We start from the raw sequence: 15,458 nt of genomic DNA on the forward strand, positions 1-15,458 counted from the left end.
TTGAGAACTTGCTGAATGTCTGACTAAACTTAATACATTGATTTAACATAAAATTGTACAGTACAACTATCTTTCTGTATATTATCCCAAAATGAAACCAATAATTTCACAGACTGGGATAATTGTTAATGCTGATCCTTCAGGTGTAAACTTAAAACCTCTGGTCTGGTATAGACACAGTTTTTATTTTTTTCACCAACATGCTTTGTCTCGGCGGACCATTGATGTCAACTTTGTAACTCTTCTGTTTTTGACCCAGGATGTTAACTCAGTACTCTTGATTACAGGAACTGCCAGATTTCAATTTCAGCAGATTCCCACTTTTAACAATTATATATAAGGTACCTGCTTTGACCAATAATAAATCAGTGTCTTTTCCTTTTAACGTGTATTAACTCTGTGTTATCACTGTGTAAGAGGGAGGCATTTTTTGGCAGTAAATGTGTTATGTGTCTGTCTACTTCTCAACACAGTGGGGATACAGATCACAGGAGTCTGGTATTATGGAAACAGTGCTATCTAATAGCATGATGTTGAACATAACCTCTCTCTTGACTTGATAGAACAGAGACCCATCAGCACACAAGGAGGACATTGACAATATTGACGAACCTTAACTGACTGAGAGGCAGATGCTAGATGTCATGCACAGTTCCGAGAACTATAGTCCAATACATAAAGGATATTCAAAATATATTGCTGTGCTAAGATGGTCACTAGCTTAGTAGCTCAAGTGTTGCATAACTCTCCATTGAACTACTTGAACTACTAACTGAAGTAAATGAGAACATTATCCATATACTCTATGCACATTTCAAATACAAAAAAAATAGGCAAGAACCTTCAAGGAGTATACCGTTTCACTTCTGGCTCTCTGAAATACAGTACTATTCCCTTATTAGATGATTGTAACTAAGAGGTGTTTCAGTGGTTTGACAGTAATATTTGAATGTTTAACTCAAGATTTGGTAATCAGGTGTGTAGTCTATTATGGAGTATAGTTTCAGTCATTCATATTAAACAGTTCAAGCTTGGTTGTTTTACTGCACTATTACAAATTGTGCATGTAAGATACAGTGTACACATTTTACATGATTCACCAGTCAGGAAACTGAGAAAACCTACTGAAATATGACTACAATGCAAAGTGTAGGAAAGGCCCTCTTTAGACTGAAATACTTAAACACCAAAGGCACCTTTCAACACCGTTATGTTTTATGCCTTGGTTTATACAAGGTAATTCTTCAGATGAAGTCGGCTAATAGGTTCATCTTCCTCTGTGATCCCTACGCTGAGGGATCTACATTTTGTTTGTCTCCACGGCTTGCTTTCGAGTCTGTTCGAGTGTGACCCAGAGTGCCTCCTGAACGGTTGACCTGCGCTGTGAGACACTCACAGGAGCCGGTGGTGACAAGTGTTCTTGTGCATGTTATCTAGCTCTGTCAGTCCTCTGCTCTTTGGTCAGACCCGGCGGAACACCTCGAAGAGGGAAGCAACTGAGTGCATGCGGTAGAAAAGGTTCAGGGGAACAGCGAAATTGAGAACTGTGGTCCATATGCTGAAGCCGAATGTCTCCTGTTCCAATCCGTTGTCGTAATGCGGCCTGCAGCCAAAGGCAGGGAGGATCCACAGCTGAAAGAAAGAAATATGAAATGGTTAAAACCCCCAATCGGTAATTTCACTTTGGTGGCCCTTGCTGAAACACTGTCACGCTGCTACTGGCTTTGTTTACATAGTGATTTATTAGATTGAAAGCACCCCTATAAACTGACAGAATGTGACAGACTATTCTACAAAGTCAAACACTCCAAGAACATATTTAAATACCTGAAATTTGGATGGTCAAATCAAATTTGGATTCTATCTTTAAGTGAGGGCATACAGTTATACGCTTATATTTTATATATGCTTCAAATATTTGACTGTCATTACCTGGGACCTTAACACAACAGAAGATACATTCACTTTCAAGATCTACACTTTAATTGTCAGAAATAAGTACATCTAAGAGAAAGTCTTTGTTTAATAAGTCAGAATGCTCACCGAGATGTTGCACATTATGAGGAAGACAGCAACGTTTTTCAGGATTTGCCTCTTCACAGTCGGAGGTTCCACTACTTTGTTCCCCACAGGCAGAGGCACCTCAGAAGGTTTCCTCGGACACCTGTACACCTGTCCACTTTCCTCCTGCTCGTTCTCCATGGTGACACAGGGCCTGTCCGGGGTCTCATAGGCTCGGTTGATGATTCCGTTGTATGGCGGGGCCAAAGAAGAAGTCACAGAGAAGATTTCTGGGGTAGCCGGTAACTCGGGGTCCTCCCTCTCCTCGTCGTCCCGCTCGCGGTACAGGGACTCTATGATGAAAAGGTTCTGGACATACTTCTCCAGGACAATGAGCAGAGAGTAGATGAGGTTTGTCCAGCGGTAAGGCGGGCTGCTGTTGGTGCCTAGTACAGCTACTATGCTGCACCAGGACATGAGCCAGGAGCCCACGGAGGAGCCAAACAGCAGCTCTGTGTCCAGCTGCCGTGACGGGTTCTTGGAGGTGTCCATTGGCATGTGGTCCGCGCGGTAGATGAGCAGACCTGAAGCCCCGGCAGAGCACATGAACACCAGCATGACGATGCCATAGCAGTAGAACATGGAGATGGCTGACTGACGCGTCTGGAGAGACTCCTCCACATGGATGATGTAGACCACCAGGACCCCGATGGTGCTGGCCAGGGCGACCAGGCCCAGAATTGGGCCTAGGATCAGGCCGTGGGTTTTCGTAGGTGGCCTCTTCCGGTTTGAGGAAAGGTCAATGGTCCGTCCAATGTTCTTCCACATGACGAAGAGCATGGCAGAGACAAAGATGTGGTACTCGATGTTGAAGGGATAGAGATAGTAGAGACTGTTGGAGAACATGGAGCAAGCGCTGGTGGTGCAGTTACAGTGAGGCTCTGAATGCACTGCAACACAGATCAAAAACACATGCAGATGTTTGACAGATTAGAAACAAAGAAAATATACAACTTTTTCAAGCTATCCTTTAACACCATATGTCTTTTAAGGCTGGATTAACAAAATCAGCTCCATTTACACCATCATGCTATATTGGCAAGAAGAATAAGAAACCATAATAAATTATTTCTGAAAAATTAAAAGGAAAGATTCCCATCAGACAAATTCCAATGCACTTGGATCAAACAAGGTTATCTGAATGTCAAAAATGCTATTGCTTTGTGTCAATATTCTATTTCCCTGTGACAGGAGAATTTGACAGAATCTGTCATGCCAACACCCCAGTGTGCGCAGGTCAAATGGAAATACATTGCACTTTAGAGTGAGACATTATTGACCAGTCTGGGATGAATGAAAAAATGTGTATGGGCCTTGCATGCTGACGTCATTTCATTTTGACAGGTTTTGATCTGATATGAATGCATTGCAGGTCTTGAAACTGCGCTATATAGTTTTGCTGATGAAATGTTAGTCTCTGTAAAGTCAAATGTATCTCAAGTGCTTAAAGAAGACCTTTTTTTACATTCAGGTGAGGTTTGCTGAGCATGCACGCTCTTTTGCACTAATGCCCTACTTCTCATTTATGCAGTTACATACATTCACACCTGGGAGCTGCCCAGTACAACTACAGTCTTTTATTGCTGGGCACTGAGCAGCTCCACTGAGGCAGTTGGGATCAAGTGCTTTGCTCAGAGGCACCTAGATGGTGTTTGTTAAGGAAGGGGAGAGCATCACAAGCCCACATTACTAACTACTAGGCTACTGCCACACCCACAATGTGGATTACCAGAACATTATTTGAAGCTAGAAAGCACTATTTCTCTGTGGTGGTCCTTCCCTCACGCTACAGTCACAGTTATGTAAGAGAGTGCCTTCTAGGCCTTCTCTTTAGTCAGTTTCTTTCAAAGGGTTTTTGGATTTGTGAAGACTTTTAAATTTGAAGCAACTGTAAAGGACTACATTATTAAGCTTTTTTTTCTCCCAAAAACAACACAGTGTATCTTTAAATTACTTTGATGGTATTAGTGCAGAACTGCCTTATCAAGGTTCATGTTTCTTAAAAAAAAAAAAAAAAAAAGTATAGTTCTCCTTCATGCGCTACAAAACTCCATGATAAACTTTCTATCCAATCCCTTAATGTGTTGGTGGCTGGTCAATACCCATTAGCTGTATTTCACTCACTAAATTACAAATTACAAATTTTCACTCAATAACTCAAACACTGAACCGATGCATTTTAGATGTTGATGAGATAATGTGCTTTTTGTACTTGCTCACTCCTTGTGAAACACACTGAAACACATGCTATGGTAATGCTGTTGCCCTCTAGAGATCATCGCAACAAAACCCTGCCGTGTAGCCCCCCTCCCGCCCCTCGCCCCCCAAAGGGCACCACTATGATCCTGCACCCTTTAATTAAAAAGGGAACAACAGCCAGGGTGCAGCCAGCCTCACAGTCAGCCGGATATGAGGAGGAGCAGCCGAACCCCCCAACCCCTGGCTTAGATGTATCAGTTACTGTAATTGCAGCGCCCTTGGGAGTAGGCAGCCTGGGACAAAGCCGTCTGAGGTCAAGCGGGGGGTTGCCAAGGCGGGTGGTGGTGGTTGGAGTGTGGGGAACGGGATGGGGTGGGGGGCTTAGTGCTACCAACGCTGTGTGTCTCCTGAAACCTAATAGAGAGACGTTCGACACAAACAAGACCCGCTGGGCTGCCTAGCTAACCTCGCTTCCCCTCGCAACCCTCCTCTCCTTCCCTTTTCTTTCATCCATTGAAGCGAGCTCTCAAGTGGACTATTGTACTTTTCTTCTAGGTACAAGCCAGCAATCGACCCCTTGGCCCTTACCTATGGTGAGGTTTCCGTAGCCCAGGGCAGAGAGCCTTCTCTTATGGTTGTTCAAGAAGTGCTCTGCCTCTGACATCACACCGTTGCACCACAGGAGAAGGTTTGTAAACACTGCATGGATTACACCAAATCTGAGGAGACAAACAGTTGAAACGATTAATCGTTTAGTGACCATTAGTGTATATAAGTGGCCGGCTAATAGCATTTGACAGTTTGATGTTACAGGGTGTTGTGTGTGTGTGTGTGTGTGTGTGTGTGTGTGTGTGTGTGTGTGTGTGTGTGTGTGTGTGTGTGTGTGCGAATATGTAACAGACTTCATATCATGCCTGTTGTTTGGTCACTGCTGAGATGTTTCCTGACTGTGATCAAAACATATTTGCTGTCATTTTATGGGTGCAACAATATTTGTATGAGAACAACCAAAATCTACATTCATTAAATTCTAATGTCACATATTTCACATACCTCTCAAACGTTTCAAACATCTTGATGACATCCTTGATGTGAAACCAGAGAAAATGCACCTAAACAAAATCCCAAAACAGAAATCAACAAAAGCACACACTGAAAAGTCCAGTAAAAAGTTATCCAGAGTATAGTTTATCAAAAGGCATCTTCTATCAAAACTGCAAAAATGCATTGAGTGGGAATTATTTAAACCCTTTTACCAGAAGGATTACCCTTGTCATATGCAGTTACACTCACATAACATGGACAATGATAGGATTATATTGTTGCAGCAACTCTCTACTTGCCTGAACAACAAAGAGCACATTATTCAAAGACCTACCTGGTTAAGTGGTGCACAGAAAAAACAGACACAGTGTCTAACACTGCTGAAAGATTATCACTTTATTGAAATTAAAGTGGGGTTGTAAACTTACCTGTGCTATGGTGTGAGTTGCATGGATAACAGGATATACCCCAAGTACCGCCGACACACAAGACTGGTAGCCCACATAATACCCAATACGGAAAGCGTCCATAATCAGTGACAGGAGCGCAAGGAGAGTCAAACCACCTACCAAGAAAAAAAATAAAAAATAAAGCTCAAATTATTGCCATTAGTGAAACAAAATAATTAAAGTTTTGGTTCGACTATATGGCAAGAAGAGTCATGTGTTTTGTTTCTTTATTTTGGCAAACCCTTTATATTTCATGAGAAGAATTGTAAATGTGTTGTAAATAATTTTGTTTGGTTACAGAAACACATCGTCGATACTGTAGATCTACTGTAATATCCAAACAGATGGACCAGAATGACATCATTTTACCATTTTACGCATTTGCTGCTGTGCGTAATGTTGCGCCAATGCCTTCAATCTTACAGACTCACCTCTTATCCAGCATGTGGTGGCGTGGACATCTTTCTCGGTCTGTCGGTTCTTCTGCCTGTCCCTCATCAGGATGTACCACATCATCCAGATCAGCTGGAGGATCATGAGGCAGGTGATGAAGGACAGCAGGTGCTCTTCCTTGACAGAGGGGCCATGGTGCGCAATGGCCAACATCAACGCCGCCCCGATCAGCAGCACATTGGTCCCATACTGGCCACTGAGGATCTCCGCGTTCTTCCTCGGATAGTCTCCTGTCAAGTTGAGTTTTAGCTTGGTGAAAACCTTCTTTTCGTGCTCGGAGCTGGACGACGAGGAGGAACTGTGGCAATACTTGTTCAAACACATAATATCCAGGCCGCTGTGCTCCACCATGGTGGGCGAAATGTATAAAAATCGCAGTCCCAAGAGAAGAGTAAAGTCAATGCCGTGCGCTATAAGTGCATTTGAGGGAGGCCAAGTGCGTAACCTGTTGCTACAAGGTGGGGATTCAGACGGATAGGTACCGTGCCAAACATGCTCATTCAATCTGCAAGGTCCGGCTCAGTGGTCACGCATAGTTTCAATGTCCAGCCTTACTGAGGATGGATTTGATAGATGCCATTGTCATCTTGTAACACTGAAACTGAAATATCTCTTCGTATAACTCGCTCGCTGAGTCACTGAAAATGGGAGATTGCGTTTCAGTCTGTGGTGATCCCAGACCGCCGTCCTCTTGAAACTCCCATATGTTTCAGAGCAATCACTGGGCTTGCTGTGCCAACCATTCACTGTCTAAAGAAGCAAAAACACTAAGCGCCGAATTATCCACAATAAAAGGGGGAAAAAACGAGTTCCACTCAAATCCACCTCTTCAATGTAGCTGCCAGCCAGTCTTTCCAAGTCTGCTGAAATCCTCTCAGGGTGGCTATCGAGTGTTGTTAGGCATACAGGCCTAGGTAAGATGAAAAGGAAGATGACATTTCACTAAGTTGCGATTTTTTACAGGTGTGAGTTGGAGGCAAGTGGCCTGTGCTGACAAGCGCTCCAAATCCAAGTCTCACATGTATTTTCACTTGCGTTGTTGTGGTTAGAAAGTTTTCTTCTCAAGGGTGAAAGAAAAAAAAGAATCAAATTTCAATAGTCCAATTCACAATGGCTTTTTGTGAGTGGCTCTCATGGACGAGAACATTTTAGGCCGTCGGCACTGAGAGCGGCACTGATATGATTATCCAACATCTGGTTTAATATAGCCTACTCGGATCAGTGTAATCAGCATAACAATAGTGGGCCTGGTGATAACACTGGGTGGAGAGCTGATTGGTGTGATATGAATTAAGGGCGGGGGATGGGGGCAATCAATAAATTAACTCAAACTGATGTGGCAACTCAACCTTTCGACCAATATATTTTTTTAAACTTTTAAACAAATATTGCTGTATTATGAACAACTGGTAAATTAAAAAGTGAAACACAATTAGTGAAATTGATACAGGTAAAGTCTTCACAATGGCTCCCATTCTGTTTCAATCGTCTTCTCATTCCCTCAGGACTCCTGAGAAAGCTGGTCGGGCACGGTCCAAAGCACCTCGGACCCCAAAACCACCTTTCAAAATTTTGCTTTCTCATTTTTTTAAATTTATTTTTTTTTTTTACTGTAACAGATACAATAACCTATTGCTAACAGTAATTTACTGTGTAGGTTGGTCAATGGGTCATATTTTTGTAATGCAATTGTATAGTGTTTGTATTATAGTGGGAGTGCGCTCTCAGGACGCATTAGCCAGAATGAGAAGGCCCATTATCGTGAGGAAAATCGTATCAATGGCATCACGCGCATTGGACAGATGATCAAAAGGGTGGCCCCTCCAAATCTAGACGATGTTTCCATTGATGTGTCTGCATTGTCCTGATGAGCTATTGAACAGCACCTCCCCAGGTATCCGCTGGGTATCGGTTTCTTAATCACTGAGAATCAGCGTGATAAATAAAAGAGTGAGATCCATTCGTTATCAAGGCATGTCAATGATCGATTGATTATGTCTTAACATTTTGATTGGATTGGAAGTGCTCAGTTAGCGCTCCACTGTTTGCACCTTACTAACATCCCAATGACAACCTTATTAGACTTTGACTGGGTTTTTTACTGAGTATCTTGAAATAACATGGCGCTCTGAACTGGATCCATAAACTTGAGTAGTCATTTTTAAGAGCAAATGTCGCATTGTCAGTAAGCTGTACATCTCAACCTAGGAACTGACATGTACAGACATAACACGTTTAGGGGCTTTGATGAGAAACTAACGGATCTTGCTCGCTCTTTTATTTGCGGCTCAATGATTAACAAACTGATACCTGAGCTGATGACCGCTTCACCTGGTGAGTTCATGCAGAGATCATTTGTCAGGACAATGCAGACACAGCAGCGGAAACCACGATCTGATTATTAACAGCTGGCTGTTTGATCATGCCTCCTGTGCTCTGGCTGTCCCAAGGAAAAATCACTACAATATTTCTACATTGTGTCTGTAGTGAGCTTATAGCGACCTTAATGTACTTAATGGTATTTTTTTATGCCATATGAATATTGTTCTATTGCTCAATGAACAGCTAGGGCTCTCAGCGTGAAGCCTTTCTATGCTGGGGATCCACTTGAACAGCAGTAGGTTTACCGGTGGCATTCATCCAGGTCTCTCTTGCAAAAGAGATTTTTAATCTCAGTGAGAATTACCTGATTAAATAAAGGTTAAATAGAGTCAGACTTAAAGAACAATGTAAGATGTATTTGTAGCCACATAGATTAAGGACGGCAATAAGCTTTTTGTCTCAACATAATTAATTATACAGTAATGTTTTTGACCATTGTTTACAAACATTATAGATATAAACACTTTTACAGCCTCAAAATACATGAAAAAAATCATATTTCCATGTCACATACTGCACGTCCGATCAAAAAGTCAGACAATTCTCAGTGAAAAAACGTCTTAAATGCAATAAAACACACACAAAAAAGTAGTACTGGGGTGACAGCATTTCAACAGGGGGCGCCAAACTGTGATTATGGATTGGGCTCTTGGGAGATTTTTGTTCATGCAAATGTACATTTGCCACATTAGGATTGTATTTGGACAATTTTCTTGCAAATTGCTCAACTGTGTAAGGAGCTTTATAGACCGGAAATACATGTTCAGTAGGACCTCACTAAGTCTCAAACCAAACTAAACCATGTAAAAGTTTCCACTAACCTCCAGCATAGTCTTAATATTATATAACAGTTCAACAGACGATATAGGAGAATACTGATAAAATCCCATGTGTCATCCTGGCCACAGAGAAGCTGAGGTGTATCAAGTTCTGCCTAGACCCTGGATTTAGTGAGACACTTCAGCTGCAATCACTGGTGCAACTTTTTAACTGCTAATGCCAGTTTTTTATTCATTGTGGCTTCGTTGAGGTTTGCTTGGTCCAGCAAGGACAAGTTTGTTACACATTTTTAAGATGCATTCAGTCACTGAAATTTGTTATGAAAGTTTATTTAAGAAAAAGCTAACACATTTTACAGATCATGAGCAGAAGCCCATTCTGCAGCACAAAAGCTTTCTATGTAACAAATAAAATTGCCTTGGAAAACAAATATAAATAAATTAAGAGCTTTGGTAGTTTTATCAATACAAATATAAACGGTGGAATACCTCTCCTAAAAACAACTCTATTATTAATTTATTAACACAAAAGTCAATCACATAGCGGTCAACAGGGCCGGCCACTGGAGCTGCAAAACAAAAGCAGATGGGTAAAGTTGTGACTCTTCATTGTATAAAGCACCAGTGTTTATAAATTAAGTATAACATATTTAATGCATACATGACATGAAAAAAAACTAAGACTAATGAAATTATTTATTAATTCAATAAATAACCTTGCAAAAATAAAAAAGTAACATAATATTTTAGAAAATTCAAACAAATGATCACAGCAGAGTTGAGCTGCGTTCCATCAGAACTCGGGCCTCACCTGTCGACTTCAGCCGAGCAGAGAGATGAGCATGACCACACCCATGAACTGGGTGAAGAGGATGAGTGGAGTGAAGAAGGACCACACTGGCCACAGTGCTATGTTAAAACTGTAAAGGAAGGACAAATAACCCATCAGGATGTGTGTCAATGAAATCACTTACAAATACACAAATATTCAAGGTTATATTGTCAATGACAGGGGAAATATTTGGGTCCCAAAAATACAATTTTAAGATGAATATTGAATAATTATTTGAACATCATGGCTCAAACAAAAGGTAAATGGGCTATGAATGGGCAAATGTTGAAATTTAAGATGGCAGAGCTCAAATAGACAGCATTACCCAGCCAGGCACAACATGTTGGTGACCTAGATAATAACAACAATAATAATAATAATAATAATAATAATAATAATAGGGCAATTTGAAGTCCCATATGATTAATTAAGTGATGAAAAGTCAGTTATTGGCCATTCTGCCCCTAATCCACCACAGACAATATCGTAGCGATGAAAGGATTAAATACACTGTGGTGAAAAGCTCCACCTTGTAGTGCAATAGATAGAAACAAAAATCTATTTCAAAATGACTCTTACCTCATCAGTCTTTCCTGATCTTCTTTGATATAAGGATAAATTACTGATGGATTTGAGATTTGCACTATTGCAATACTATATCTGAATTTTTCGGTTAGATGTCAGTTCAGGAGACATTCCATACACGCCAACACTGTCTAGACAGATAAGTGTCTTTTCGTTGTGTGCCTCAGATGAATGAAATGAAGCATTCTGCAATTTGTTGTGACCTAACTTGCCCTGAACACAAGTGGAGGTTAAGGACTATTTCTGCAGCAGGTTTAAGTAATTAAACCAGCACAGTCAGCATTTCTGAATGAGCCAATTCATTAACTGAGCAAGAGCTCGCCTCTCATCAAGTACCCAAGCAAGGCAAATGGCTTGAATCAAGCATAAACTGCAAGAATAGATATGCCAGGTAACTTTCGTGAACTTTTCAAATCCTTACAGCATTACCCTGCTCTTGTGTTTTCTTTGGAGACTGAAAAGAAACTGTCCTGCAGTTTATCTCTGCCATTCGGAACTGGAAAGGATGACGGCATGTTAAAGGCCAAATGCTTTGTTTTACCTGCAAGATGCTGCAATGAAGGCCGCTGTGGTGATGGGAGGGATGGCAGGGTATTCTTGGTCGTAGTGCTGGATGCCTTTGAACCACTCCAGGTACACGATGCAAAACATGGCCAGAGACAGGCAGATTACAAGGAGTATCGAACCCACATTGAACCACCAGCTGGAAAAAGACATGGGTTAAAACTGGAGGGACGACAACAGCAAAATGGGACCGTAAATTTTGTATACAGTGCAACTATCTAGTATAAATCTATGGGTTTATGTGAATTAGCGTGACAAGTTTTGCTTTCACTGGTGAGACCATGCAGCGACTGTTTATCGTCAGCGATGCCACAGAAACAGAAAAAAGTAAATTCATGATTATTTTTTTTCATGAGGAAGCTTTCATGACTGAATGACATGACATGAATTCAAGGAACAACGTAACACCTTTTGATGTCATCATTCTCCGTGATGACGCGCAGGAAGTCTACGTAGTAAGTCACAGCTACAGATGCCACAATCCAGAAGACGGAGTGTCTGTTAATGCGAGGGAGAGGTTTCGCGTCTTTCTCCTCTTGGCCTGAAAGATCAAGGAAAAGCAAAATACTGTTTGGATGCTAAGAATGGGTGTGTCACTCTATGGCTCTAATTTAAAAAGTAGTCAATGTTAAGTGTGTTTCATTCCATGAGAACTTAAAATTAAATCATGACCATCTAAATTACAGGCATATTCACATATATTTGTGAAGAGCTTGACTTGAAGATGGAAACTTCATTTTGGAAATCTTCCACACGACTTTCAGGATTTACCAGCCACTGTGGTCAATGGACAGAAAGGTTTTCTGCCCTGATGATTACCAGTTGCTTAGATGTTTCGCTATCTAGCAAAGGAGTGGTACCATTCAATTCAATTGTACCACACTGCAGGACACAAAGAAAACTAAATACCAGGGAGCAGAGAAGGGGTTACAAAGTGGTATTGAATTTACTACCAAATATGAGAATGATCTTGCCTCAACAGAATGTGCTCAATCCCCACTTTTCAGGTTTAAGGAGCTTTTGGGGTGAAACAGATAGGTTTCTTTGAGATAAGCTTACTTCTTGGAGAGCTATTAATCTCTATAATTTAGTGGTTGATTAAACGTATCAAAGCCAGTTGTTGGCTGGTGAAGTGCTTCAGCAAGCGGGTCTGTCCTTGGCAAAGTTCAGGATGAACTCCATGCCCTGGACATGTAGTTAGCCTATATCTTCTTTAATCAAAATTAGGCTACATCTACCTGTCCTTAGCTCTGGATACACTATAGCCTAGGCCTGGTCTTGCCAGAAGGGCCACTTAGGAAGCCTCTAATTGGAATATGGAAAACTGTAAAATTAAATCCCTGCAACATGGCCATCAATAAAAAAGGGATGACCATTCAGCAAATGTTGGGTCTGCTGCATTTATTATGCATATCAATTTACACTGGCAGAGAGAAGACTCTTGGATGGGGTACACTGGAGTATAGTTTGCCTGTATCATGTTGCTTGCAGTGCTGACACAGCGTTTGCACACAGTCAAAACAATCAAGAATTGCTGGATTCCTGCCAGTAAGGGCCTCAAGATTAGACAATTGTCTACTGTACAAGCTGCCACTGAGCCCCTCAGTCTGAAACCTGCTGCATTCACATATTGACACATGTTTCTGCGTGTCAAGTCGTGATCTGGATAGTTCTGAACATTAACTATCAAATTTTGTGTGAAATGAAAATTTCAAGTTGCTAAACGGCAACCTCGCCAGTGGAATCCAGACAGGACACTTCACACATGCAAACACTTTGCTTACCTAACATGCAAATATCAAACTGATGACTAGATGACCTAACTAGACTAACGTTAACCAGCAAACTGAGCCGAAACATCTGCCAGCACAATACCTGCGCCATGTCAATGCCCACAAAGCCATATCTAGCAATGTTGGGTTACCTACATCAACGTTAGCTGTCAACAAGCGACAGAATTAAAGTTAGCCAGCGACGTTAGCTAACACTGTACGTTTTAAACGCTTACTCTTTTCATCATGATCACCCGATGCCGTTCCTTGCATAAGAAATTCAGCATCTCTCTTAAATCTATTTCTCAAAGTTGCAAGCTCATTGTCGTTAAGCATTTCGTTGATCCTATCCTTCCTTACAGCAGTCTTATCTTGTACCGCTTTAGCTAAACGCTAACATCTGACCAACTAACTGCGATAAAATAGCACTTCCTGTTAAAAGCAAGTCTCCAACTTATGACGCATATTTAAATCGACAGTTGTAGTTTTGCTCGGACAGAACCTAGTGAGAGTTGAAGACGACTTCGAATGTCTGGTGTGCTCTGAAGTCTCGGTTTTCAATCTAACTTGTGTAGTAACATGGTGACACAATATAGCCCAACGAAAGCCTCATCAGTTATAATTAGCCCTGGTCATTGGTGCTGCCGTCACCTATGTAACAAAACAACAAAACTATCTTCCTACTGTTGAATGGGATGGAGAGGAGTGAAGTTTTGAACTTGGAAACTAAGCACAGAATTATAAGACCGTATAGTCTTAATGAATAAAATCACTGATCCAATGCCAATTTAAAACTGTGACCAATGTGGTAGTTAAGCCCAAAAAGCAGGTTTTTGCAACATCAAGGTGATTTTCACTTGCATTGTAAAGGTGGCTCATAAAACCATGCCCAGTGCATGATTGCATAATGCATAGCTTTGAATCAGTCGAGGCTAAGCAATAAGGTACAATCCAAATGAGTGTGTTTTGGATACATCTGTCCATACAGGCCATCTTGGAACCACTAACAGAACTGAACTGGACCAACTGGGTGGAGAAAAAGAAGAGGCCACAGTATCAAATTGCAAGGTTACTGAGGATATTTCCATGTCTGACTGGGCACATTACTGCCACTGGAAATCTTCCCAAGCATGGAAACATGCACATCTCTCATAAACTATGCAGAATGCAACGTAATAGGCTGTTCCGTAGGATAGAAGCTTATCTTTATTGTATACATTTACACACTGTTGGCAAGGACTTGACATTACAGAAACTTTAGTCCTGTTTCTCTGCCAAATTGGAAACTTTTAATGAGGCAAAGACAGGGCAAGTGAAGAGCAGAAAATGGAGTTATACCATACAATTAGTTGCAACTGCTTTTATGTCAACAGCAATGAGTAGTCATACTTACCCACTTTTGTCCTATTAATTATGTTTTAGGCCACAAGTAAACTGATTACAGTATTACAAAGAACAGCTATCACTTCTCATCTTCCAACTAATAGCAGGCCAGATCATCAAAGAGTGTAAACAAACAGATAAAAGTTCAATAAATATGGTCCAGTTCTCTCCTAATTGCACTTAATCAATGTCATGGTTAAGTCAAAATAACTAATTTAATTAAGGATCTTAAAGCATCCTTTCACCACTGTGTTTGTTATGCATGTGTCACTCAGTAGACTAATCAGGGAGGTGATCTTTTAATCATCTGCCATTTGCAGGTAGAATCCTATACTCTCAATACCCTGAATTCTCCTCTTCTTCTGGCAAAGAAAGCAGTGAAACTACAGGTCCAAATCAAGCTCTTAACTTACTGAACATAGGCAAGGCAAGGCAAGGCAGCTTTATTTGTATAGCACATTTCATACACTGGGGCAATTCAAAGTGCTTTACAGGGTGATAAAAATACAGTAAAGGTAAAAAGTGCAAAAATACAGACAAGAGATACAAAAGATAAAAGACTTAAAAGTAAACTAGCGCAGTTCAAATCAAATGAGATAGAAAGATGAAAGAACACAACAAATACAGCAAATACTTCCACTTTTAGATGCACATTGTGAGTGAACCCATATGTTTTTCTGTAATTTTCTTTTCCCCTGTCCTTCCTGATTCTACTCTTGATCTGATATTTACGTCAGATCTCACTGCCTAAGGCAGACGAGAATCATAGATTCTCCTCTTGGTCAAAAACCTCACCATCCAGAGATGGATGAGAATCATACAGGGTAAAGCTCTGTCCCCCCCACATATAGTGTTCACTCATGTGCAAGTAAGCATTACCTGGACAAGACGAATGAAAATTCGTACTTGCCCGTGTCAGCTCTGTTGGGATCCTGAACAGAAAGAGTTAAAATTA

General features: G+C 41.0%; 2 protein-coding genes across 2 annotated transcripts; both read right to left on the reverse strand.

The window, feature by feature from the left end:
- Nucleotides 1–1,461: 1,461 nt before the first annotated feature.
- otop1 (otopetrin 1) lies at nucleotides 1,462–6,557 on the reverse strand. Its single transcript, XM_071532431.1, has 6 exons — nucleotides 6,185–6,557; nucleotides 5,733–5,869; nucleotides 5,314–5,372; nucleotides 4,849–4,979; nucleotides 2,044–2,951; nucleotides 1,462–1,632 (listed from the first exon to the last, which is right to left on the reverse strand). The coding sequence occupies exons 1-6, from the start codon at nucleotides 6,555–6,557 to the stop codon at nucleotides 1,462–1,464; spliced, it is 1,779 nt and encodes a 592-aa protein (XP_071388532.1).
- A 2,446-nt stretch (nucleotides 6,558–9,003) lies between these two features.
- On the reverse strand, nucleotides 9,004–13,525 carry tmem128 (transmembrane protein 128). The gene is made up of 5 exons (XM_071532430.1): nucleotides 13,357–13,525; nucleotides 11,757–11,889; nucleotides 11,326–11,487; nucleotides 10,179–10,287; nucleotides 9,004–9,936 (listed from the first exon to the last, which is right to left on the reverse strand). The coding sequence occupies exons 1-4, from the start codon at nucleotides 13,454–13,456 to the stop codon at nucleotides 10,188–10,190; spliced, it is 495 nt and encodes a 164-aa protein (XP_071388531.1). The 5' UTR covers nucleotides 13,457–13,525; the 3' UTR covers nucleotides 9,004–9,936; nucleotides 10,179–10,187.
- Between the last annotated feature and the right edge of the window lie 1,933 nt (nucleotides 13,526–15,458).

This window comes from Centroberyx affinis, unplaced genomic scaffold (genome assembly GCF_046629955.1).
Source record: "Centroberyx affinis isolate AG114_WGS23_722 - 3 ecotype Tasmania unplaced genomic scaffold, CSIRO-AGI_Caff_v1 ptg002189l_1, whole genome shotgun sequence".
Classification (NCBI taxonomy): domain Eukaryota; kingdom Metazoa; phylum Chordata; class Actinopteri; order Beryciformes; family Berycidae; genus Centroberyx; species Centroberyx affinis.

Coding starts and splice junctions, on each gene's coding strand:
- otop1 (XM_071532431.1), bottom strand. CDS start 6,557: ATGGTGGAGCACAGCGGCCTGGATATTATGTGTTTGAACAAGTATTGC. Junction 5,373..5,732: donor CAACTCACACCATAGCACAG/GTAAGTTTACAA, acceptor GATTTTGTTTAG/GTGCATTTTCTCTGGTTTCA. Junction 2,952..4,848: donor CTACGGAAACCTCACCATAG/GTAAGGGCCAAG, acceptor TCTGTGTTGCAG/TGCATTCAGAGCCTCACTGT.
- tmem128 (XM_071532430.1), bottom strand. CDS start 13,456: ATGCTTAACGACAATGAGCTTGCAACTTTGAGAAATAGATTTAAGAGA. Junction 11,488..11,756: donor GAGAATGATGACATCAAAAG/GTGTTACGTTGT, acceptor GTCTTTTTCCAG/CTGGTGGTTCAATGTGGGTT. Junction 10,288..11,325: donor TTCATTGCAGCATCTTGCAG/GTAAAACAAAGC, acceptor CTTCCTTTACAG/TTTTAACATAGCACTGTGGC.